This window comes from Lynx rufus, unplaced genomic scaffold (assembly GCF_022079265.1).
Source record: "Lynx rufus isolate CCGP_SWC_20201006 ecotype Redwood Valley unplaced genomic scaffold, mLynRuf1.p SCAF_33, whole genome shotgun sequence".
Classification (NCBI taxonomy): Eukaryota; Metazoa; Chordata; class Mammalia; order Carnivora; family Felidae; genus Lynx; species Lynx rufus.
This window is the reverse complement of record NW_025814849.1, coordinates 1428488-1455210: the sequence shown is the minus strand read 5'-3', so window position 1 is coordinate 1455210 and position 26723 is coordinate 1428488. Positions and strand designations below refer to the sequence as shown.

Genomic DNA, 26723 nt, shown 5'->3' with positions numbered 1-26723 from the left:
CATTGACAAATAGTTGAGGCAAATACAGAGTCTAGCATTTCCCCAGGAACCCCCTCCCGATGTAAAGTTAGTCTCACTAGAGGGAAAACAACCTTAGCTTGACAACAGCTAGGTCTCCTGTCTCAGGTATCCTCTTTAGCATATCAAAGTTCTTCTGGGGGCTTCCCTTTTGACTTTACCTCCTCCAACTCCACAGTACGCAACCAGTCAAGACCCCAGTGCAGCTCTTTCTGCCCATGGGTTCTGCACCCGTGCTTTAATAAAACCACCTTTTGTACCAAAGATGTCTCAAAATATCTTTCTTGGCCGTCAGCTCTGCATCACCACCACTCCAAAACCCCATCCGTATAGATAGACCCCGTCAATGCAGAGGTAAATTAGACATGGTTCCTGCCCTCAGGAAGCTGGAATCTCAGGGAAGGACCAACCTGTCCCATGCATATCCTCATAAAACCAGTCCAGGAAGCCAACAGGTTGATCCCTGTGCAAGGCAGGGTAGCCGTGGAGTGAGAGAGGCTAGGAGGACAAGCCTAGGCAGAGGAGGGGCCCTGAGCCAGCTGGGGACCTAAGTGTGGTCCAGCGTCCCCACGTAGAGGGCCTCAGGTTCAACCAGAGAGACCCTTGACCCAACTTTGTATAGTGGCATCATGATGTTTTCAGTTGTATAAGCCAGGACACTTCCTCTTAAGGAGAACATGCTTGAGCCGGTGTGATGTTTCCACAACAGAAAACCAAACTACCATAATTAACCTAAGAGCTTATGGTAGACGTGCCGGTCGCCATTGTGTATCACCTGGGTGCAGGTGCCTCCAGCCAGAATCTTCCACAAGGTCCTCACCTCCGTCACTAAGGCTCAAGCATGCCCCTCTACGGGTCTGCGTTCAGGAAGTGGATCAGTGATCACTTTATCACTTCCTCTAAATTCACCCAATGTTGAACCATCTAAAGAGACCTTGGGAGGTGGGCTCATTTGGACTTATTCCACATTCACCCAGGAACCGCAGGCTTCCGACCATCTCCAGAGGTGACATCACCTTCGACTTAGTGACCAATTTCCTTTGCATTTCTGAGCAAACAGCAGTTCAGATTTTCTCTGACAGCACATCTATCGGGAAACATACCCATTGTAAACTAAGTGTGAAAAGAAGATGCTTCCCTGGGGCAGGAAAGCCTTTAAAATGTTAAATGCAACTTTTTGGGAGTCTTTTGTCACCTCATTAGTGCTCAGTCCAGTGGATATTGGGAACCTGAAAACTTTATTATCGCGGAGTAAGTTGGTAGGCGCCACCTTCCAGAGCAAGTTGGTAGGCGCCACCTTCCAGAGCGGCAATAGCGTTTTTGGCTATTTCTGTCCAAGAATGAAAAAACAATCCAGCCCCTTGCTGATGATGTGGGACTGGCTTCTGGTGTTCTGGAAGCCAAGGTTCACTGGCAAACAATACGGTTACCAGTAAACAGAAAAACAGCAGCCCAGCCCTCAGTCACAAAGGTAGATTCTCAAAGGTTGCACTATAATCGCACCCTGGAAATCACATTTGTCTTCCTTCCGGAAAAGACCTTCAAAGAAACTGGAAAGAGAAAGGAAAAACAAAACAAGAAATGATATAAGGTTTAGAGGTGATGTGGTTAAATACAGAAGTGTTTCTGAAAACTCAAAAAAGCTCGCTCCAACTAACAGATCCCTTTGATGGAGGATTAGCAGGAACGGTACTTTGGCTACTCGTTTCTGAGGACGGCCTCTGTCGACACATCCACGCTGAAAATTCAGTGATGCGCAGTGTGGGGAGGGGCAGCTCTGGGGCCTGCAAGCACCCGTGAGTACCTGCCCACTGGGCGACCCGGGGTGAGTTTCTTAACGTCTCTGCACCTCTGATCACACGTCTATAACATCACGTGATAGTCTTACCTGCCTCAAAAACATGTGTGAGTTAATGAGTCAGCAATGCCTAGCACATCGTGAGAGTGAGAGGGAGTGAGAGGGAGTGAGAGCTCCAAAAACTGTTAACTAGTTCTTTCCCTCAGGCTGGTTATCACCTTCCACGGACAGGACACATATCCGTATCCCAGCTGGTTGCCCACCAAGCCCCCTGCACATTGCTGTGCTCAGAGCAGACCATCATCCCTGTTGGAACAAAAGCATCCCATGAAGCAAAACCCCACTTGGGCCAAGGTTGCAAGCCCAAGTCAGATCACTTCGACAAAGATGCTCCAGATACCAGTCCTCTTGGAAGATGTCCAACAGCAGGGTCTTCCCCAGGGACGTTCTAGCAAAGACTAGACGACCACAGAGAGAGCTCACTGCATCTTGGGAAAGAGCTCTGGAATGAACTGCATCTCCCCAAATTCACAAGCCGAAGCCCTAACCCCCGTGTGACTGTGTTTGGAGAGAGGGCCTCTGGGTGGGGGTCATGAGGATCCTGTGAGGTGATTAGGGTGCAGTGCAATAGAAGCGGTGTCCTTATGAGAAGAGGAACAGACACCAGGGACCTCCTCCTCTGTGCGTGTGCACAGATAAAGGGCCATGTGAGGACACGGCCGGGAGGCAGCTATCTGAAAGCCAGCAAGAGTGGCCTCACAAGACACCAGCCCTGAGAGCACCTTGCTTTCAAACCTTACTGATAAAATGAATTTCTACTGTTTAAGTCACCCAGCCCATGGTATTTTGTGAGGACAGCTCTAGCTGACAGATTTCCCTAATACCAGCCGTCCTACATACACATTAGTACCTCTGTGTGTGATAAACATTGGTGAATGAGATAGAGTTCTTATCCTATGGAGCTTTGAATCAGGCGGAGGTAAAACATTATAGACATCCCTACACACAAGCTCAACTCCTAAAGGGACACACAAATTTACTCCCAGATGGGCAAAAACAAAAGCAAACTCAGAGTCTAATTCCATGGGTCTTAGACTGGATATTTTTGACAGAGAGAATGCTTACTTTGCCAATGAATCATTTAGGCACATTCTGTATTTCCAGAAAGACACAGTTCTTTCTTGACATCCTGGTCCTGCTCATTCAATCTTTTCATAGTCCACTCCTGATAGATGCCAGGGCGTGGGGTTAGAAAGAACAGGTGTGAAGGAACACGGCACATGCAATTGTGGTGCTCAACTTGACCTTCTCAACCATCTATATGGTAAGCACTATTTTTCTTCTCTTCTACACACAGATGATGTGTTTTTCTTTGATAAAAATTTGGAACTAACAACTACTGGGCAAGAGAACAGAAAGTTTGGAGCACAAATTTGAAAACATGGTAATTGAGCTAAGGAAGGTGTAGCATTGGCATGTTATACACATGTGGGGATTTTTTCTCCTTCTAGATAGAATTATAATCATTCATCCATCCATTCATCTATCCGTCCATTCATACATCCATACATTCACTCACCTGTCCATTCACTCACACATCCATTTAGTCATCCATCCATCCACCCATCCACTCATTCACTCAGTCATTCATCCATTCACTCATCCAAATCATTCATTCGTCCATTCACCCACCTGTCCATTCACTCACACATTCATTCACTCACACATCCATTCACTTATCCATCCATCCACTCATCCATTCATCCACCCATTCATCCAATCATTCATTCATTCTCCCATCCATTCATCCACTCATTCATCCATTCACTCATCCAAATCATTCATTCATCCATTCGCTCACCTGTCCATTCACTCACACGTCCATTCACTTATCCATCCATCCACTCACTCATTCATCCATTCATGCGTTCATCCATCCGTGCACCAAGCGTTACCTGGACGTATACTTCGGTCATTTTTCTATTCTGTACATTAAGATGACCAATAAACAAACAACCAAGTGATACAGATTCCCCACTTGGAAGAATCCATTCTCACAAGAAAAAAGAAACGAACACAAATAATTAAGATGTCCACTGGGAAAGCCCTGAGCAATTGGGGATAAAAAGATGTCGTGGCAGTTTGGACAAAAGTACAGATGTGGAGAGATGTTCTTGGAAGCAGAGCTGAGGTTTTCGAAGAAAGAAGAATCCCATGAGCGGGTGGCAACCTCAGCTGCTGTCCAGCTTTCCGGGGCCACATCCTGACAGCCTGCCCCTTGGGTTTCTGACGTGCCTGCCGCCCCCACCGCTGTAGAGACCAGCTCTGTGCATTGCCTCTCTTAGCAGATGCATGTGCCATGGTTTCTGTTCCTCACCAGCTGGCTGGTCGGGTTAACACAGCGGCTGCTCAGGGGCACAGCCAAGATCGGAAGAGAGACTCTTAGAGTCAACACCCACCGTCCTAGATGGGCTAAAGATCGTGTGATTTCCTCAACCAAATCACCTCCTCCAATAAATGCAGTTACAACACCGTCTTATCCAACTAAAAAGGGATCTTTGAGGGTGAACACTGACCTCCTAAAACTTTGGTTAAAGCAAATGAGAAAGAATGCACAACAAGAACTAATTAAGTGTGTTTTGCACAATGTGAAGTTCGGCCAGTAGAGAAATACCGAAGGAGCCCCAAGGCTCACGAGTATTGACCACAAGGCTTGTGGTTTATGATATGCCCAATCCGCCTACATCCCGAAAGCTCCAGGAGAAGCCGCAAGCCCTGAGGTCCAACGCCAACCTCTGAAGGTGACTTCATTCCATTTTTCTCCCTTTGCCCTCACGTGCCTCGAGTCATGATTTATAAAACTTCAAGACAGCTGTAAACTTCCGGCAGAGAAAAACTCAGGTTTTTGCTACCACGTAAATCATGATTTTCAATCCCCGTGCTGGGCATCAGATAACTCTGAAGTCTGCCTAGCCTACCACTTAAACTCTATTTTTGTGGCCTCTGATAATAGGTTATCCTGGTGGTATACACTTTCAAAATGCAGCTACCTGTTGGTCCCTGCCGAAAATGAGGAAGGACATTTCAAATAAGATAGCACTTAGAGAAAAATTCAATAAAAATTCAGCTCAGCTCAAAGCACACTTGCTGTGTCAAGGGGGTAATAGCTAATATGGGGAGACGGGAAAGCTGGAGGAAACTCCCATTATCACCGTCCCTGTGGATGGAGAACGTCCATCAGTAGCCAAGACTAACTAGATAATAGCATCCACCTACCTGCCCCCCGGGGTCACTGCGAGGAAGCGACTGGCCACTGGGCTTTATGTATCGTTCACCAAGTTTTCTCGATTAAATGCATCTGTACAACTTGCAGGCAGAATATAAAACAGGTGAGTTTCTAACCTGTGCACGGAAAGCTTGAAGCTGGGGAGGCAACAATAAAGACAAATTGCCCCTTCCGGCGAGAGTGGGAGCATCTGAACCGAGAAAACTCGAAGGGACTGGCAATCCAATGAGAGTAAAAGACCAACTTTCGTGTCTGCAACATGGTGAATGAGTGGCCACCCCATGTTTGTTAAATAAATGTGAGGCAGTGCTATTCAAACGCTCATTAGGAATTTCTCTCTTCCTGATATCCTTCTGCCTGGGGACAGCTACAGGGACCCCAGAAGCCATTCTGGGAAGCTGGGAAGCGTGACCCACCTACCCTGGCCACCACTGAGTCGTCCATTGGTGAACTTGCCCCAAACTGGGTCTTGAGGCAACAGCCATGGGTTTGGGGGGTTAAGTCTCTGTCTTAGCTCTTTTCTTGAGAGGTAGGGGCATAAACCCAGGAGCAGCTGGTGGCCATTTCATGCCACCTACATGAAAAGCAGAGAAAGGAGTCCTGTAGGAAGGGCAACAAGGAAGCACCTTTGTAGAAAGAAGCAGAAATATGAGTTCCGGGGCTGGTTTCAGGTTATCCTTAAGCAAGATGGCGGGGGGAGGCGGAGAGAGTCTCCTGCCCTTGGTGTCGTTGAGGCACTCTGTCACCATAGCAACACACATCAGTGCCCTTTCCACCATGAGTCCATTGTGGGGGTTGCTGGCCTATAGTCTCTACAGTTCCCCCATCATCCTAAAGCGTGTAAAGCCTTCCCACCTGCACCCCGTTTTCACTTACTGTTCAGAGACAGACACGAGCTCCCACACTCCCAGCCACACATCCTCGGCCTCGCTGCGGGGAAGGGAAGATGAGTGGGTACAAGAGGCTGTCACTAAGGGTCACAGGTGAGGGCTCACCTCCGCTGTGCTGCCAGGTTTTGGGGCGACCCAAGCCAGCAAGAGCCTCTGTCCACTTCCTCGCCTGCAAATCTGGGAGTCCTTGTCTATCGTATCGTGGTTCCCAAGGATGGACAGTGATTGGACAATGACTAGAGAAAGGGAAGGAGGGAAGGAAGGGAGAGGATTATTATCTTGCCAAGCGGAGGAAAGGTCAGCCGAACCCTGGAAAGAATGGGTCTCTGAGACAAAGCCCTCCAAAGGTCGAGATGGGGACGGAGAGGACAGAACGACCTGGATGCCTCCCATCGGGGGAAGTACTGGGACACGCACCTTACAGAAGAGGAGCGGAGGTTCAGAGACCAGTCACTTCCCTGAGGTCACAAGGCGGCTCAGACGTTGAGCTGGGGCGTGCCAGGCTGCAGCGTCACGTGGGGAAAGCCTGCACCTGTCGCCGTGACTGGGGGTGGGGGGAAGAGGAGGGAGTCTGGTTTTCAATGTGTTGGTAGCTGTGCAGAATTGTATCACGTCACGGTGAATAAAAAACACGAAAAACGGAGGGGATTCGGTCCGTGGCTGAGTCTCCCTCTGCGTTTGATAACGAACAACAAGCAAAGCGAAGCCTTGATGTTCTGTTATCACTCGGGGCCCCTCTCCGTCTGCGGCGTCTGAACCGACAGACAGGTGTCTGTCAGGCGTCTGGGGCGGGCAGGGCGACCAGTGATCTCCGGGTTCCGTGCCAGGGAGGAACAGAATCCTGGTCTGCGTGAGGGGGAGGGACAGGACCGAGAGGCAGGCAGACAGTCAGATAAGGTAAGGAAACTGAGGCGGAAAGAGAGGACGTCAGGGAATCCCCACGCGCAAAGAAACCAGAGGCAGAATGACACAAGCGGGACCCCCGTAGTTGGAAAGACAGCCGGAGGCAGCGAGAGGGGCTGGGAAGTGCAGAGATGGGGCACAGGGGCTTTCAGACAGACAGAGTCATGGAAATGAGGCCAAAGACGGTCGGAAAGACAAATTAACTTCTGCTCCGGTACAGGCGTCACAGCCTAACCCCGAGGACGTGCCAGTGTCCTCCTGACGGCAGAAGAGGGACTCACGGAGGTGATGAAGTTCAAGGTCTTGAGAAGAGGAAGCCGTCCTCATTATGACCCCTGAACACACCTGCCTGTGTCCTCTAAGAGGCAGGGACAGGAGCGTCTGGTGCAGAAGGAAGGGGGACAGGCAGGTGCCCAGCAGTGAGGCGGCCACAAGCCAAGGGACGCCAGGGGCCGCCAGAGGAGGAGGGAGGGCGTCATCCCCGGGGCCTCCTGAGGGCGCGCCCCCTGCGGACGCCTTGGTTTCAGCCCCACCCACGCTGATTTTAGACTTTCGACCTCCAGGGTAGTGAGAGGGCACATTTCTGCTGTTTTAAGTCATCCCCGCTGTGGTCGGTTGTTAACAGCAGTCACAGGAAAGGACACGCCATCGGGCAGAGAGAGACCAGCCGGAGAGGGAATGACAGACAGGCGGGAACACGAGGCAAGGTCGAGCGCGCCCAGCTGACACTGTCTCCGTCATGCAGGTGGGTCCGCTCATTCGCACACCCCAGCGCCGGCACTGAATAATCAGTGTTTATCTCTAATTCCTTCCCGGCGCCTGAATCTATTAGCGGTTCAGTCGAGCTCTGCCTAATTACGTCTGTAACCTGCTAATGCAACCGTCTTTGTTGACTGAAGGCGCCTTCTTCCCCGCCGTGGGCCAAATGAAAATGAAATAGCACATCCAGTTGCCACAGAGCTAGCATGCAAATATCGGTCGCTGAATTAACACCCGACCCTGATGAGACAGCGGCTTGTGGAGCAAAGCTCTGGAAGAGAAGCCTGGAACCCCGGCCCGGGGCGGTGGCTTCGCCGAAGAACGAGGGCCCCCTGCCCCATGGCTCCTGTCATAGGGACACGGGTAGGTCCGGTCAGCAGGGGAGACGCGGCCGGAGCCGGGTTGACTCTCAGTCCTCTGGACAGAAGACGGGAAGGGACAGGGAGACAGGCAGATAGAGACAAGAGCCACATGTCGAGTAGAGTCACAGGCAGAGGAGTGGAGGGCCGGACAGAATATGCGAGTATCGATGCAGACGAGTAACAGAATGAACACAGAAACAGAGGCGGCGGGGAGAGAGAGAGAGAGAGAGAGAGAGAGAGGGAATGAGAAAGCCAGGCTGGTTAAAAACAGTAGGAAATCCAAGAGAGAGGCAGGCGGCCGAGGACACAGAGACGAAAGCTAACAGAGCAGATAGCGGGCAACACAAAGACATACAGAGAGGGCATCAGAGGGAGATACGGAGGGAGAGGCAAGGTGACCTCGGACCCAGGGACGCGTGCGGTCCTCATGGCCTGTCCCACCCCACACCTGTGACTACGGGGTTGCGGATGTCAATGCAGCCACCCCGGCCCCATTTAGCTGCATCCCGGTGCTTATCGAGGCATCTGGCAGGTAGCACGTTCTCAGCCGACACACGTTGGCAAGGACAGAGGAGAGGGAGGCGTAAGAAAAGAGAGGAGCCCCCCGGAAAGGGGGGTTCCCACGAACCCCGGCAAGAGACCGCGCTTGTCCACCCCGTTTTGTGAAGCTTCCGCGCGGCTGATTATCCGTCCCCGAGCCACACAGCTGGGGAGTCACACGCCACCCAGTCCTCGAGCAGATGACTTCCTTTAACCATTCGTGCTTCAGCAGACTTCTCTCTCCTTCCCGACGCTCTTTCTTCCCCAGCGCCCCCCGGTGTGGTGTGACGGCTGAAAGCCGGGTTCTGGGGACAGCGGGCCTGCTCCAAAAGCTACCTGTGCTTGGGAGAGTCCCCCGTTGGCTCATCTGTAAAAGGGACACACTGAGCATCTCCTCTCGCTCACACGGTTTTTTTGAATTTCTTCTTAACATTTATTTTTGAGAGACAGAGCGTGAGCAGGGGAGGGGCAGGGAGAGAGGGAGACACAGAATCCGAAACAGGCTCCAGGCCCCCAGCTGTCGGCACAGAGCCCGACACGGGGCTCGAACCCACGAACCGGGAGATCATGACCTGAGCAGGAGTCGGCCACTTAAGCGACTGAGCCACCCGGGGGCCCCTCGCTCACACTGTTGAACGGCTGATAGTGACAAGGCATTTGAAACATGTAAAAAGCACGTGTGGGGCACAGTTAGTGCTGTTAACAGTAACTACTGATTTCATGACTCACGGCTCCTCATTCTTCCTGGCAAACTCCTACCGATCCTTCAAAACCCCATTCCGATACTGTCTTTACTTTCAAGCCTTCCCAGGTGAAACGTGCCCCTCTTGGAAGAGTCAGCCCTCTCTTTAAACATGGAGACGTACCGCCCCTTAGCATATAGGAACATCGCTTGCATACCTGTGTCTCGGCTCTCCTGCACAAGTCCTGAAAGTGAGTATGGGTACAACTTGATTGTTTACGCCTAGAACCAAGTATATAGCACCTGGAGCAGAGACAGTGCTTGAGTGAATTGGTAAAGAGCTGGGGGAGGGGAGGGGAGCTGGGGAAATGAGAAACGTCACCACATTTTCCGTGGCAGAAATTCTGAATGCACCCCCCTCCCCCCGCCCCGCCCCTGAGCCCGCCACGGTCCCCTCCCCCTCGCCAAGAAGCAAAAACTCATCTCGGGAGAGTGTGATCGGTTAAGTCATTTTTGGGGGAGAACAGCTAGGCACAAAGAAAAGCGGTCTGTGTGTCAGCAGGGGAAAATCTGATAGAAAACTGTGTCTTTTTCCGTCAAGGCTTTGGCATTGAAATCTCTCAGGAAAGGTTACAAGAGGGTAGCAATAAACCAAAGTCTCTGAAAACCAGATCGTGTGTTCTACCGGTGGCCTCCACGCCGAGCCCCCTCCCACGCCCGTTGGAAGCAGGTGCCCTCAGAAGGGGTCCTCGAGGGGCCGTCCTTCCTATGTGCCATTTGAACAATGGGCAGGGTGACTTTTTTTCCCTTTGTGAGAGTTATTCGCCACGATGTTTCTTCTTCAGACGAAACAGAAAGGAGACGTATTTACTGAGCCAGCCTGATATAGAGAGTAGACGATTTGCTAAATTATGATCGTGCAAAGCAATTCTGACGTGCTGCCCAGCGCTTCTGAGCAGGACTCGGAGCACAAATGCATAAGCGTCGGCCCACAGACAGCAAGGCTGTTTTTGATTTCCAGTGTTACTTCCAAGTCAGCTCTCTCCTATCTTTGCCTAAGTCTTAGAGCACAGAAGGGGCTCCTATCTTTTTTTTTTTTTAATGTTTATTTATTTTTGAGAGAGAGAGAGAGAGAGACAGAGTGCGATCGGGGAGGTGGGGTGACAGAGGGAGACACAGAGTCTGAAACAGGCTCCAGGCTCCCAGCCGTCAGCACAGAGCCCGACGCGGGGCTCGAACCCACGAACCGTGAGATCACAACCTGAGCCGAACTCGGACGCTCAACCGACTGAGCCACCCAGGCACCCCAGGGGGCTCCCTTCTTAAGGCTACAGGAAGCAGGGCTCACGCTGAACGGTCTGGCGTTGATCTTGCTAGAAGAACACAAAGGAAACATGGCAGCCGTTGCCTTCATCCAGAGAAAACACTTCCTCATCCTCTAAACGATACCTCAGTAGTTTGGGGGAACCATTTGGGTTCTTTTTTTTCCCAAAGAACTCTCAAGTTGCCAAGCAACCATTTTCAGGGTCCCCTTCTTTTTTTTTTTTTAACATGATTTTTTTTTTAAGTTTTTTATTTTTGAGACAGAGAGAGACAGAGCATGAATGGGGGAGGGGCAGAGAGAGAGGGAGACACAGAATCGGAAGCAGGCTCCAGGCTCCGAGCCATCAGCCCAGAGCCCGACGCGGGGCTCGAACTCACGGACCGCGAGATCGTGACCTGAGCTGAAGTCGGACGCTTAACCGACTGAGCCACCCAGGCGCCCCCAGGCGCCCCTTCTTAATGAGAAGTATGATCACCAGCCTTTTATCCTATGGGAAGGTCTCAGTATTTTGCTTCCAAAGGTTGTACTCCAGAAAATGGTCCTGGTCTATGATCAGGAGGGAAAGGGAAGGCAACCTGTACCTTCTCTTCTCCAACGCTGGTCACAGCACGCCGTTGTCCAGAACGGGTCGCTTGGCCGGGTCGCGGGGTCTGTGAGGATCGCAGGTCTGACAGGTGGTTTGCGATGCCTGCCCGGCCTCGGGTGGGGAGGTGATCATCGAACAGATGGGCTGATGGCACCAGTCTTCTCCTGTAGATTTACGTCTGGGCGGGAGCAGGGAGCCCAGAGTGTCTCTGCCTCTGTCTTCCGTTTGCTGCTCCCAGACATCAACCCTCTAACCTACATTTGGAAGAAGGTCCCTGGGGTAATGGTTTCGGAGAATTGGTGTGAGTGGATCCTACTATGAAACAAAGAAAACTCCATGCCTTCCCTGAACAGATTAACGTGAGGAGTGGTGTTTTGCATGGGGAACGGGACAGTACCTGCCTTTGCTTTCCTCCCGACACGTCTCATCATCTGTGGCTTTGAACCCTCTCGAGCTCCCCGGGTAAAATCTGAAAGCAGGGCCGAGGGAGGGCAGGGAGAGGCCGAGAAGGGGGCAGAGCGCCCCGGATGGCAGGCAGCAGGTGCAACAGGCAGGGGCGCTCCCATCCAGGCTTGTCTTGGGGGACGGAGGAGCAGATCTGGGCCCCGCCTGCCAGTATCTTGGGGTTCACAGAGAGGCCTCAGCGGGCATCGCCGCAACATCGCCATGGTCTCAGCGCCACATACCCCTCAAGGCCGCGGCCCGGAAACCCGCTCCCACCATAGGAAGGAAGGCAGAGCCCCATCCGGAAGAGAGGTACAGCAGCCATCTTGGCACCATGAGGCAACAAGTATGGGGAAAAGATCTAAAGAATCTCAAAAACTCTGATCCCGATATCATAGAACCATGGCGCCAAAACAGAAGCTTCCAGGCCTCTTGCCCTGGAGACGAATAAGCCCCGATTTCATTTTGTTTTGCTCTGTTTAACTACCATGACTCAGCTATTCTGTTGCTCAGAGACAAAAGCATAGCTAATAGCCACCCCTTCCAATGGCTTAGGGGAAGCCCAAGGGAGGCAAAATTAAACAAAAAAGGCCAATGGGACATTAGCTGTCTGTGAAAGTCAGGAGAGAAGTAGGGAAGAGGGGAGGGGGAAAGAAAACCGGCCAGAGAAGCTTGTTCTCGGTGTTCTTTGTGGATCTGGGGGCGAGGGTGGCATACATCTACTGTGGGACCCAGGGAATGTCTCGGGTGATGCAAACACCGAGTTGAACAGCCTCTGGACGTTCACGGACTCAGATTAAGCTTCTCTGTCTGTCTCCCCCAGACCCAGATGTACTTTGATAGCAGAAAGCCACACGGCAGGTTCCTATTGTTTTGTGGATTATTCTAAACCTTCCCCATGTTCGCGATTGCGTGGCATCTTATCTCGTGTCTGGACCGTCAGCCCTCCCGCACCAGAACTTCTCCCGGGGGCACCCCAGATTTTAAAGAAACAGGCACGGGAAGCGATACTCCACAAGTTATCGCCTTACGAGACCCCGGTGGGTTTCTCAGCTTGAATTGTAATTCATAAAGCCGTCTGTGGCTCTCTCTCTCTCTCAGCCGCCAGCATTGCTGCTGCTTAATTCTTCAAAGGACTGTGCTAATTGCCTTTCTCCCCCCCCCCCCCACCTCCTTTTTTGTAAAAGTTGAAAGAGACAGTTTCCACAGCAGAGGCCAGCTGAGGCCACTCCAGAGGCGGCTGAAGACGAAATACACTGATGACAAGGAAAAGGTGTGTGTTTGCGGTGGTGACGCAAGAGGGATCCCGCAGCCCGAGACTCGGGCCGTCCCCTCGCCTCGGAGGGGCCTCCCTGCACAGCGTCCCCCGTGGGATTCGGGGCTCGCCTCCGAGACCCCGAGCACGGTTCCTCCCGCACGCGCATGTGGACACCACGGGGGAGCAGTGGCAGGGGGGGAGCTCGGCCTTGGGTCTGAGGGAGGCACAGAGACCCCTCACCCCCCACACGCTCACCCCCTGACACGCCCTGTGCTATTACGCGTCTCTTCAAAAGGTCACCAGCTTGGTATTTTTCTTTAAAGCAGCTCAGGCCTCAACTCACAAGCCTTGCTGTGAGCAAAGGGCATTGCAAAATATCGTCCGATGGGCCAGCGTCCCCTCACTTCCTCCTAATGCGTTTTAATTAGAGCTACGCGCATACACGGTGTCCACGCACATAAACGCACGTGGAGATGCACATTCAAGCACGTGCACGCGCCCCATCGCCTGTGCTATGAAAACCCGCCAGTGACAAACATGAGTCTTATTGAAATGACTCGTTTTAATCAGAAGGGGCCCCGAGAAGAGAAAGGACTTCTCCAGCGTCATTTAGCTAAAACAGTAAGGGGCAGAAGTCGAACCCAGGACCACCGAAGCCCGATCCAGACCTCTCGTCTGAAGAATCAATATTGCCCAGCTTGGCAGACAAGGCCGCACCAGGTAAGGCGGATGGTGGCCGCATGGGGGAGGCGCATCGGGTAGAGGGCCATCGGAGGCCTCAGACCTGCACACCTGGGGGTGTGTTCACACCAGGGGGAGGGGGCACAGCTGCTGGAGCAGGTGGGTTGAGATCCAAGGCCTTATGTCTCCCTCCTACCTAGGAACTGCCTACCTAAGACCCCTGCCTCCAGGGGCGCCTGGGTGGCTCGGTCGGTTGAGCGTCCGACTTCAGCTCAGTTCACGATCTCACGGTGTGTGGGTTCGAGCCCCGCGTCGGGCCCTGTGCGGATAGTTCAGAGCCTGGAGCCCGCCTCCAATCCTGTGTCTCCCTCTCGCTCTGCCCCTCCCCACTCTCACTTGGTCTCGCTCTGTCTCTCAAAAATAAATAAATAAAAATTAAAAAAAAAAAGAAGGGGCGCCTGGGTGGCGCAGTCGGTTAAGCGTCCGACTTCAGCCAGGTCACGATCTCGCGGTCCGTGAGTCCGAGCCCCGCGTCGGGCTCTGGGCTGATGGCTCGGAGCCTGGAGCCTGTTTCCGATTCTGTGTCTCCCTCTCTCTCTGCCCCTCGCCCGTTCATGCTCTGTCTCTCTCTGTCCCAAAAATAAATAAAAACATTGAAAAAAAAATTAAAAAAAAAAAAAAAAGAAAAAGGAGTAAAGAAAAACAACAGTGAAGTTACCAAGTGAACCCACATCCCAAGAGGATGTTCTTGTCCAACTACAGGGACAACAGGGACCTTGCAAAGAAGGGTCGGTGACTGAGGAGAGAGCAGGAAGCCGGAAGTGCCCTTCACCTCAGGCCCAGGTGGGGAGAGGACGATGGCTGTTTGCCGCTGTGAGGAGGTTAAGTCACTCTTTCCCTAGTCGGGCTACAACAGATCCGGATCTCGTGGACTCGGGGGCACAGCTTAGTCCTGGTCGGGGTCGCCAAGCACGGGTGAGCGTGTCTCCCGGGCACATCGACAGGGTCTGGACCGTCTCTGGCATGTGGCAGGCAGAATCCAGGGACGCTGCTAAAAGTCCCACAAGGCACGGGACAGACTCTCTGGGCAAAGATTTATCCAGCACAAAACGCCAGCCCTGCTGAGGCTGAGAAGCTCCGAGGTCAAGATTGTGGCTCGGAACTGACGGATGTGACAGGACACAGCCGAGGAAGGGACAGCGTCCTACCTGTGGTCACCAAAGTGTCAGCGGGGCATCCCCCGCCCGCCCTCCACCCGCCGGGGCCAGCCTGCCACGGGGGGTGACATCCGCCAGAACACAACGGTATTCTCCACTGTGGGAATCATGAATGCTTCTCGTTTCTGTCCGGGGAGGACATCTCCAAGGTCATTCTTGTCCGACGGTGTTGTGAACGACTCTGGGGCTCGTGCATGACGTCACGTCACAGGGACCATTACTGACGCAAACGGGGAGAGAAACAAGGCTATCTGTGACTCGAGAACGGAGGGGGCTGGAGGAAACACCCAGAAAGGGGTATTTCGCTCCTTTGAGAGGAGCAACCCTACAGAGGAAAAACTGAAGGCGGCTGGAGGGGAGGTGGGGCGGGGATGGGCTGGATGGGGGATGGGCATCAGGAGGGCACTTGTTGGGACGAGCCCTGGGCGTCATATGGAAGTGACAGGCCACTAACTTCTACTCATGAAATCATTCCTACACTATATATCAACGAGCTTAGATTTAAATAAAATTTTAAAAATGATAATAGCCAAAAAACAAAAAAAACAAAAAAAAAAACCCAAGCAAACCAAACAGAACCATCACGTGAATCTGTCAGCCGGTCTGTGGGCTCCACCTTCTAACACTGAAAACCGGAGTCCTGCCCGTCGCTGGCCTGCTAGCTCTTGGGTCCAAGCCACTCCCACCATCCACTGTCCGGATTATTCCAGCAGCCTCCCACCTGACACTTTCGACCTTGCCTTTGCTCCTCTTTGGTATGTCCTCAAACCAGCACCCAGTGTGAGCCTCTAAAAATGTGTAACGAAACAAATCCCTCCTCTACTCAAATTCTCCAACGGCTCCTAATTCCTGCGAAGAAAAAGCCACAGTCCTTCAATGGCCATGAAGACCCACCATGATTCCCTCAATCCAACACAGACACATTCCTGCCTCAGGGCCTTTGCACTTGCTGTCCCCTCTTCCTGGAATCCCTAGGTGTCTTTGTGGCCAATTCACACATTTCCTTTCGTCTTTACTCAGATGGAAAGAATGTTCATTTTTTTGGAGAAAAATTCCCTGGACTCTCTCTAAAATTGCAAGCTTTCCTTTTACCCCTACAGACACTATGCCTGGTCTTTCTTTTCTGAACACTTTTCACGATCTAACATACCACATACATTACTCATGTACTGTATCTCTCTCTGCCCCAGAAGATGCCAAGTCCCATGAGAACAGAGATTTTTTTAAGTGTATTTATTTATGTGAGGATGGTGGGAGGGGCAGAGAGAGAGAGAGAGAGAGTGAGAGAGAATCGCAAATAGGCTCCATGCTGCCGGCACGGAGCCCAACGTGGGGTTCGATCTCACAGTTCGTGAGATCATGACCTGAGCCAAAATCAACGCTCAACCAACTGAGCCACCCAGGCGCCCAGAGAACAGAGAATTTTATATTTGGTCATTATGAAATCACCAGCGCCTAGAATCATGCCTACCATATATAGAAGGCTCTCAGTAATTATTTCTTGAATGAATTAATGAGACATAATAGAAGAATTGCTAACCACGCAGCCTGTATACACACACTATTTCTAAAAAGCTCAAGTGATGATGATATATGTGTCCCACTTACCAGTCAAATATGTAATTACCAGAAATCAGTAAGTACAAAAATTTGTTCCTTACTTACAAGTTACAAAAGAAGCACAAGTAAAAACAATATGACATTTTCCCCATCAAATTAGCAAGTATGTTTTAAAAACAAGTTGACAATGCCCAGTATCAGGATGAGTAAGCATTTCTCACACTGTTAATGAGAAACCAGTCTTGCGACTTCTCTGCGAAACATGTTGGCAAACAGGTAGCAGCAATCTTAAAAATATTTGTGAAGGGGCGCCTGGGTGGCGCAGTCGGTTAAGCGTCCGACTTCAGCCAGGTCACGATCTCGCGGTCCGTGAGTTCGAGCCCCGCGTCGGGCTCTGGGCTGATGGCTCAGAGCCTGGAGCCTGCTTCCGATTCTGTGTCTCCCTCTCTCTCTGCCCCTCCCCCGTTCATGCTCTGTCTCTCTCTGTCCCAAAAATAAATAAACGTTGAAAAAAAAAATTTAAAAAAAAATATTTGTGAAAATATTAGTCATTTCATTTTAAGAAACAATCTAAAGAAATAACAAGAGGACTAGACAAAGACATATCACATATAACATAAGCCTGTAATATTGCTTATAATACTAAAAAAAATTGGGAGCACCTGGGTGGCTCAGTCGGTTCAGCATCCGACTTCGGCTCAGGTCGTGATCTCGCAGCTCACGAGTTGGAGCCCCGCATCGGGCTCTGTATTGATGGCTCAGAGCCTGGAGCCTGCTTCGGATTCTGTGTCTCCCTGTCTCTCTGCCCCCTCCTCCGATTGTTCTCTGTCTCTCTCTCTCTCTCTCTCTCTCTCTCTCAAAAATAAATAAACATTAAAAAAAGTTTTTTTTAAAGAAAAGAAAGGAGTTGATTAAATACATTATATTTCAGCCATTTAGCAAGGTGCTCTGGCCAACGAAATCCTGAGCGGTCGGTTACTGGGCGATATATTCCAATAGTATATTAAGTAGCTGGCTGCAAATCTTCACCCCTCCCTATGTCTACACTCGCCCGCAATAGAGTCCACACTCTCATATTCCTCTGTAGGTACTGGATGCTCTAAATGTACAGCCAATGAACAGCTGCTCCTGTTTGAAGGAGTTAAAGAGTTAGCTGAGCAATGGCCAGCACTACAGTCAATCGAATCTGAATTTCCCATACACGTACCTAAAATAGAGAGCCATGATAGGGAGGTAGTTTTACATGGCAGGTCAACATCCGAACAAGACATGAAATGTGTCCTCCCACCCCCCCCCACCCCCCACGTCAGGACACAAGACCTTCTGTCACACCAGTGCTTCCTCTGGGTCTTTGAGGTGGAGTCTACGGCACAATCCGGGGTCTCTGAAAGTTTCCACGGGGCTGTGTGTGTGTGTTGCCCCCCATGGAGTGGGGAGAGTGCAAGTGCATTTTGGAAGACTGGGCCGCTCGTGTGTTTGTTCTCCACGACAGAGAAGGAGCAAACACAGAGTCCTCCTGCTGGTGACGCGGTGGACGAGAGCCTCCCTGGGATGTCCTTCCCCAGTTCTGCAGGATGTGAGAGGGGCTTTTGGCCAAAAGCAACTTTAAATGTACACCAGCAGCAATAAATGTAAGTGACCATCAAGCTTTGGCCTGCTCCCGAATCCCCAAGCTGTTCTCGGATCAGCTCAGGTCTAGAGGAACTATCTCAGGTCTGGGCTTCAAGAAGGACCCTAGCCACGCCCCCTGCTGCCACGCTGGCCCCAGCCACGGTGGACAAGGACAAGGACAGCAGCTTCCAAAGCTGCCGCCCACCTTCCAGGCTTGAAACGCCCCACCCCGATGCCACACAGTAGCCAGACTTGCAGATTCAATGGTTTTATGTAGAAATAAGGTAGATAATGTCAGCCCCCTGCTTAGAGCCCTACAGTGACTTCCTGCCTTTACGGAAAGACCCAGGCTCTGTCCGTGGTCTTGAGAGGCCCCGCACAAATGAGCACCTGGTACAAGTCTGATCTCCGTTTGTACAACATTTCTCTGTTGTCTGCAACAAATTATCCAAAGCTTGGTGGCTTAAAAATAACAGAAATTCATTCCCTCAGGGCGCCCGGGTGGCTCGGTCGGTTGAGCGTCAGACTTCGGCTCAGGTCATGATCTCGTGGTTCGTGAGTTCGAGTCCAACGTCGGGCTCTGTGCTGACAGCTCAGAGTCTGGAGGCTGCTTCGGATTCTGTGTCTCCCCCTCTCTCTGCCCCTCCCTTGCTGCTCTCTCTCTTTCTCTCAAAAATAAATTAAAAAAAAAAAACATTTAAAAAATTTAAAAGAAGAAGTAGGATGTCTACAGAGTACAGGTACAGTGAATGGCCCCAGGACCTTTCTCCCTTCTTATCAGCAGGACACCTGGGACCTAAGGTCACCACTGACAAGTGTCCCAAAAGCCACGACCTCCCCAAGTATTCCCATCGTTTGAGAGCAAAAGGGGAAGAAAGGCAGAAGCCACGACCTCCCCAAGTGTTCCCATCGTTTGAGAGCAAAAGGGGAAGAAAGGAGGGACAAAGGTTGGAGGGGAGTAAAATCATTCTCCCTGCCCCAATTCTAGTGCGATTGCCTCACCAACGGTATTTATCAGATATCTACCACGTGCCAAGGACGATTTTAAAGAGTTTTATTGAAGTATACATGCTATAAAACAGAATGCGTATATTTAAGAAACGTAATATTTTCTAAGTTGCGACCTATGTGTTAGCCTGGAAGACCATGACCGAAAGCAAGAGAACAATGATCATCCCTCCGCCTACCCCCTCCCCCGCCCCGCACCCCTCCCCCAATCTGCACACGACCGCTGGTCTGATTTCTGACATAGGTTTGTTGCATATACTGTAATTCCCTAAGAACGGAATCACCCGTGTTCTGTGTGGTTTCTTTCATTTAGCACAATTATTTTCAGACCCGTCATGTTGGAGCATGTATCCGTAGTCAATTTCCTCTGACGGCTTAGTGCTATTTCCTTATATGGACACGTGGCTGCCCATGCACCTGTTGGTGGACATTCGTGCCCTTTCCATGGGCTGGTACCAATAAGGCTGCTACCAACGTTCAGGAACCAGGCTAGTAAATACTGGCAAATACCAAGAAGTGGAAAGCCTGGGCCATAGGGAAGTTATGTTTAACTTTTTATTTTTAGTTTTTTATTAAGTCAACTGTTTTATAAAGTGGCCATCCAGGGGCACCTGGGTGGCTCAGTCGGTTAAGCGTCCGACTCTCGATTTCGGCTCAGGCAGGTCACGATCTCACGGTTCGTGGGTTCAAGCCCCACATCAGGCTCTGCTCTGACAGCACAGAGCCTGCTTGGGATTCTCTCTCTCTCTCTCTCTCTCTCTCTCTCTCTCTGCCTCTCTCCCATTCTCTCTCTCTCTCTCAAAAACAAAGAAATAAACTTTAAAAAAGATAAATAAAGTGGCCATCCATTTTACTCCCCTCTAGAAAGTTCCTGTTTCTCCACATCCTCTCCTACACTTGAAAAGGTGGATTCTTTTCTTAAATTATACCCATTCCGATGGGCGTGTAAAGGTATCTCTTACAGTTTCAATTTCCATTGCTCTGATTACTAAGGACGTTGGCCGTCGTTGTTCACGCACCGGCTCGCCATGCATCCATTTTGCTATGTTGGCCGTTTGTCACGAGAGCTACAAATGATGTCCTTCCAGCTGGAACTCACATAGAAACGACAGAGCCATGAGTCACCGCCTGGGAGGAGAGAACTGAATATACTGGGAAAATGAGAATAAGCCTTCTGGACAAAATGCAAGCGGCTTCTGTCCAAACGATGCCTAATTGTTCCTCGTGTGAGATGACAGAGCTCAGCCACTGACAGTGAGGTGTGCGTCCTGCCCCTGAGGACAACTGTCCGTGGCACTAAACACAGCAAAGACCTCCTAACAGAGGTCACCCTCCTCCCCACTGGGAGGCAAAGGTGATGCAGGAAAGAGCCAGGACCCTGGTGAAGTGAGTGATCTGGCCGTTCAGCTCCTGGCTGGCTGAGTGAAGGTCAGCAAATCCACCCCCAACTCTGGGAAGAGCAAGATAATGACCCAGGACTAGGGGGGTCCAATTGCTTAGATGGTCTCCATCCCAATCAGACACAGTCTGTGAACTCTCAGCCTTTGAATTGCAACTGCTGGGGGGAGGGGACATTTGGAGGACAAGGAGGGGCACACAGTCCCGGTTGGGGTGCAGGGAACCATAGAGCAGCCGCAAAGTGGATGCTCATGTCGCCATCTGACCTTGGCAAGTCGTTTCAGCTCGGAGCCTCAGCGTCCCCATCGGCACCTGTTCACCAGGTGAGCGATCATCACGACGAACCCTGGAGGGGGCACTGTCGCATCTGCACGACGCCGCAGCGGCTGGGATTCAGTTAGTTTTTCCCAGAGGATAATGTGGATTCACTTTTACCAGATCCTACGGCTGGTGCTGCTGTAACTCTTACTATCTCGCGTTGACTACACGCAGGGCTCTGCTCCCTCTTTATTCTCCCAGCAGAGTCACCTCCACTTGGCAGCTGGGGAAACAGAGGCTCAGAGAGGCTCGGAGATTTGGCCAAGGTCGCACGGCGGTAACGCAGGGATTCGAACCCAGGTCTGCCCACATCAGGAGCACGGTCTGTACGCACGGTGGTCTGGTGCGTCTCCTCCCGCCCGTCCTCTGGCATACCTACCTCTTCAAACTGCCCTGCCTGGGGACAGATAACGATCAAGCTAACACTGGACCAGATGTCTCCATTCAGGATCGAACAGCCGGGTTTCCAGACATCACCCCAGGCTGGAGGGTCTGCTGCTCGCCTCGGCCACCCTCTGCTTGCAGCGTCGGGAAGCTTCCAGTGACGGAGTGGCTGTGCGCTCGAGGCAGGCTCATTCTGGCAGTGCTCCTGCTTAAGCGTCATTAAGTAGAAGTTGCTGTTTCTGCTACAGATGGGCCGCTTTGGTTTGGGGACATCGATGTGCTATGTTTAGAGATCGCATTCAGTTTAAACGTCGCAGCCTGGCTCAAAATATTCCCAGTGGCTGTAAGCATGCAATTTTCCATCTTCATCAGTATTCCTGCTGCAAAGTCCCAGGGAGGCATTGACCACATCAGAGTCTGCTCATCCCACTGGGGGATCCTCAGTGTTCTGAGAATCTAGGGCTTTGCACTATCTCCTTTTCTGTCTCCATCTCTCTCCAAGTGGATTTGGACTCAGGGTCACGGACGGACTCAGGGTCATGGACTGAGCCAGACGGAGTGAATATACCGGTCGGTTCCCATGAGCCTGGGGCAGGCACGGAGAGGAGTCTCTCCATCAGTGATCATGCCCAATCCCGGGGGACATCTCAGTGGCAGGATATCTTCCCCAGGACCTTTGCAAGGCCGATGACCGACAATTAAGCACGTGGGTTCATCACAGGTTCGACAGGAGGCAGCCGAGGCAACGTTGACCTTGGGTCTGGAGACGCTGGGGTTCAAGTCCCATTTCAGCCCCGGTGTCGTTTGGAAAAGCAAATTTCCGGCGTTGACTTTGTTGATCTACATTCGCTTCGAAGGATTTATCCCATTGTAACGTTGTCCCTTCTCGGGATTTTTTTTTTTTTTCTAATTTCAAACCATTTACTAGACAATAAACACAGGTAATAAAGGAACTAAGCAAAGAACACGAAAGAGTGCGTCCGGAAGCCAATCCGTCCCGCGGTGGCCATGCGTCGTTTCTCAAGCCGTGTGTTAGTAACGAGAATCCCCAATATTGTCATCCTTTTGGCCAGGCGGGTCTGGGCGGGGGTCTGTATCTATTTAATGTCGGCACCTCGCTGTCTCTGCAGCAATCCGGCATCACCTTGTAGCAGAGACCTCCGCCGACCGTGTGGGACCCTGTTTGGGGCACCCGGTGCCTTCCCTCCTTGGCAAGTCAGCGGGACAGCAACGTCAGGGCGCCCCAGCATCACCTGCCCAGACGCAGCCCGTCCCCGTGCCAAGGCGAGCCTGGTTGTACCGAGCTGCCTCTTACACGGGAGTTTCGAACAGCCCGCGAGGGAGCCCCAGATGGGAACTCTTATTGGATGCAAAATCGCAGGGAGGCTGTGCGGCTCTCCCAGAAAATTAGACTGTGTTCTGTCCCATTAGGTTTCCTACGGCCCGGGCAGCTCATTGCCGAGCGGGGTGACCGGCTCCCTCTGAAATCCGTCCTCCCCCCCGAGAGAGAGGTGGGGACCTCACCATCCCCGTCCACGACTGAGCCGCCTTCTCGGCCGAAGGTAAATATTTTCCAGAGACAGAGATGATGGCTCCGGGGAGACCAGGAAATGCAGCCAAGTTGCCCGAGCTCCTTCCAAGTTTTCCTGCTCCCAGTTAAAAACCCGACAGTTTCTTCCGCCTCCTATTGAACAGGCTACTTCCCTCGAGGGTATTAGTGTTATAAGCGTGCGCCTCAGATGCCGGGTGAGACCCACTATGGGTTGCATTTACCAAAAATGCCTGCAAGGACGCCGTCCACATAACCTCACTGTGACACGGGGCTCTCGTTATCCCGCGGCGTGGGACTGGTTTCCCGTCCTTGATCTTGGGCAGACGTGTGGTTCCGGTAGAAGTTACACTCTGTGACCTCTGAGGCCTCATCACAAAAGGCCCGATCCATCTTTCCAAGGAGGAAAGGTTTGGAGTTCATCAGCGTTCGTTTGGATCCTTCCTCTCCTGTTAAATAAGTGAAAATAAATTTGGCACATTTTTACAAAAACAGCATGCAGGGTGCTGGTGCGTTTTTATAGCACATTATCCCCATTCATTCGGGAATCCATTTATAGCCACCCTGTGGGGTGAGGACTGAAGAAATGACAGTCTTCCGAGACGGAGAATGCAGAATTTAGGATCTTAGGGTTTGAGGTGATTTTTTTCTTTGTTGTTGCCAAGCGTCTATGCTGCTTGACTTTTCCAGAATAAGCATCTTTTAAAATAAAAAGTGAAGTCATAACCAAAACACAAAGGGGCGCTGGCTGATGGAGGCACACGTACGTTTTGCCTACAAGCCGTCACCTACCCATCACTGCCCACGCCTCTAAGGAGCTCTCGAAAGGAGATTTGGGGGCGCCTGGGGGGCTCAGTCGGTTGAGCGTCCGACTTCGGCTCAGGTCCTGATCTCATGGTTCGTGAGTTCGAGCCCTGCGTCGGGCTCTGTGCAGACAGCTCGGAGGCTGGAGCCTGCTTTGGATTCTGCGTCTCCCTCGCTCTCTGCCCCTCCCCCACTCACACTCTGTGTGTGTGTGTGTGTGTGTGTGTGTGTCTCAAAAATAAATAAAAACATTAAAAAATAAGAAAATGTCGTCTTGAGAGAAAGTAAAATCACAGCCATGAAAAGTGCCAGAATCAGGACCATACTGTGCAGGAACAGGTGTAGCAACCACTCCCCCCTGTGTCCCTGGCAGCCGCAGGCACGGTCACGGCCGGACCGCATGCCCAGAACTGGTTGGTGCTCATGGCTGGTTCCTGGTAAACTTTTGAACTCTCTCCCTTCTCCTCTCTCTCTTCGTGTGTGTGTGTGTGTGTGTGTTTAAAGCATACAGACCTAAAATGGACCTGTATTATTAATTTTCATTTGCTTACTATAGGCTAAGCATTTTATTCTTTAATATTATGTTATGTTTATATTATACCTGATAATTTTATTTCTATCTTATATTTCCATTATTTTATAGCACTGATGGCCTTGGTAGTCAGGACTCCACATCATGGTGAATCGCCAGTCCTCCTATCCACAGTGACAGGATTATGTCTTCAATGAGAACGTCACTGTCTGGGACATTCTCACTCACCTGTCTCCCCTTCTCACTCACCACTAACAACACAGAACAACTGCAGTCACCCAGCCTGTGACACATGTGGCCGCAGTAGCTGCTTTTGAAGTGGGTCATAAATATTAGAGATCGTGGCAGAACCTTTAAGAATTTGTCATGTCCTGTTCTTGCCCCAGAATCACCCAGAATTCTATAGCCGGCTGACGAACAGCCGTTTTTCTTATGGGCTTGTTGATCTGGGTCCATTTTTTCCAATTCACCTTAAGAAACTGCACATCTGTGAAGGTTGTCCTGAAAAGATGGGGGTCAATTGAACCAAATACCTTTCTAGTTTATTCTCCCTCTTCTTTTACATTTAGCTGGCTCCCATCTGCTCCCTGGGATCAATCATTTTGTATTTCTTTGTTTCTGAGTGTGGGCTAAGACATGACTTCACATATAAACGCTGTTATGTGGCCACCGTGGCAGTGTAGCTGACAAGATGCTTGTTGGCATTCCTGTGCTATAAGGAGGCACAGATGTGGGCAGATGGCTAGCGCGGGGCACGATGGCAGTGTGGCCCCCGCTCTGCAGGGACCCCGTGTCCTCAGTGCTTACAAAGGGCGCTGCTCACTCTAGTTTACGCAAAAGCATCAAGGCCAACTTGCCCCAGGTTTATTCTGGAAGCCAACAGCCATCACCCAGACTCTGGTCGGGTGACAGACTCAAACAAATACCTATAAATTTACTTTGGGATTCAGACCTACAAAAGCTTATGAGGTAAGAGTTAATCAAAGATAACTTTTGAAGACAGAAGAACCTATTTCTTGTTCTAATAAACAGGAACTAATCATACTACCCTAATGTAAACCTTTATTGTTCTTGATCACCATAAAAATCTATTGAAAACTAATTAAAACTAATTAGAGTCAGAATTTCTGCTATATGCAGTATACAATAGTCAGTATACTCAGTAAACAACTCTGACCAGTATGTACTGGGGACTAAGTGTGATCTGTAGAGAAAGTGGATGGATGAATGGATGGATGGATGTGTGGGTGGCTGGATGGATAGATGGATGGATGGATGGATGGATGGATGGATGGATGGATGTCTTGGTGGTTGGATGGATGGATGGGTGGGTGGGTGGAGGGGTGGATAGATGGATGAATGGACTGATTAACCACTGGTCTGATCCTTTCATGTGAAAGTTGGGAACACAGGCCTAGAGACTGAATCTGACCTACCAAAGGACGTACCTCTTTCTCACAGACATAGGTTCCAGCTATCTATTCACACATGTCCTTTCTGAGTATCTTAGTCTGTTCTGATTATTATAACAAAACACCACAGACTGGGCGGCTTCAACATCAGAAATGTATTTCTCACAGTTCTGGAGGTGGCAGTCCAAGATCAAGGTCCAGGTGAGGCCCACTTCCTGGATTGTAGAGGGCTGCCTTCTTCCCAAGTTCTGACATAGAGAGCGGGGAGGGAGAGAGAGAGAGAGAAAGAGAGAGAGAGAGAGAGAGAGAGAGAGAGAGAACGCACACACCTGGGTGTCTCTTCTTATAATTCTATCAGCTGGGGCTCTGCCCTATGACTTCATTTCAATTACCTCCCCATAGGCGCTATCATCAAATACAGCCATATCGGGGGTCAGGATTTCAACCTACGGATTTGGGGAGAGGGGAACACGATTCAGTCTATAGTGACTAGATTCCATTAAAAAAAAAAAAACAAGCAAAATCACAGGCTAAGTCATTTCAGTCCTTCCTCTCCTCAGAGAGCAGAGGTAGTCAGCATTTTAGGACAAGGAGTCCCCTCCTTCTGTCAAGAACCATCCTGTGCCCTGTCACAGTAAATGCTCCCACAGCAGCTGAGCAAATGATATCGCTCCATCCCTAAGACTTAACATGCCTCCAGCAAGCCCCTGGCCTCTAGGGTCACATCCCCTGCAGGTCCCTGGATAGAGTGTTTCACACTCAAAACAGTGAGCAGACCCCAGCCAAGTCTAAAGCCAGACGGGTAGGCGTCAACGCCCTCTGCCTCGAGCTTAAGCCCTAGCCTGTATCACAAGAGGGGCGGTGGGTTTGGAAAGAGGAATTCACACAATGGCTGCCAAGACCAGATGTGTCTCATGCACCCTCCATATTTGGAGGACGCAGGAAAGAACAGGCTAATAGAAGTTTAAAGAGGAGCCTTGGAAGGGATGCCGGAGACAGAAGCCCGAGCTGCCATCACTCTCTCTGAATTGGCAGATCATAGTTCTGACAAATGTGCTGAAGGAAATTACAGTGCTGTGGGGAGGGAGCCGAGCGCTGTCCTAAACCATGGGCTCCAAACTCTACAACTGGGAGACGCTGGCCGTCAGGAAGATTCCTCTGCCTTTCTTGTCACTTTGCGCCTCGGATCCATTGCCACCTCGACAGCTGTCTTTAGACTTCTCTCTTGCTTCTGTCCCTGTTTCACAGAAAGAGATTTCCCTTTCCATTTGTTTGCTTCAATGTGGGCTGGTTCTCCCGGAGCGGGCTCAGAAAACCCGCCCCTCCACTCTCAAGCAAGCATCGCTCATTCTGGATTCTTCCCAAGGATCAGCCCTGGTCTCCACCAGCACAAAAGTGC

The 26723-nt window shown here is 51.0% G+C and overlaps 1 protein-coding gene across 1 annotated transcript in view; it reads right to left on the bottom strand.

Annotated features, from left to right (window-relative positions):
- Window positions 1-25749, bottom strand: part of LOC124522018 (transmembrane protein 132B-like) — a 47680-nt gene extending 21931 nt beyond the window's left edge. Inside the window, exon 1 of the mRNA XM_047093191.1 lies at window positions 25717-25749. Coding sequence (XP_046949147.1) covers window positions 25717-25749 — 33 coding nt within the window. The remainder of the gene's footprint in view (window positions 1-25716) is intronic.
- Window positions 25750-26723: the final 974 nt, after the last annotated feature.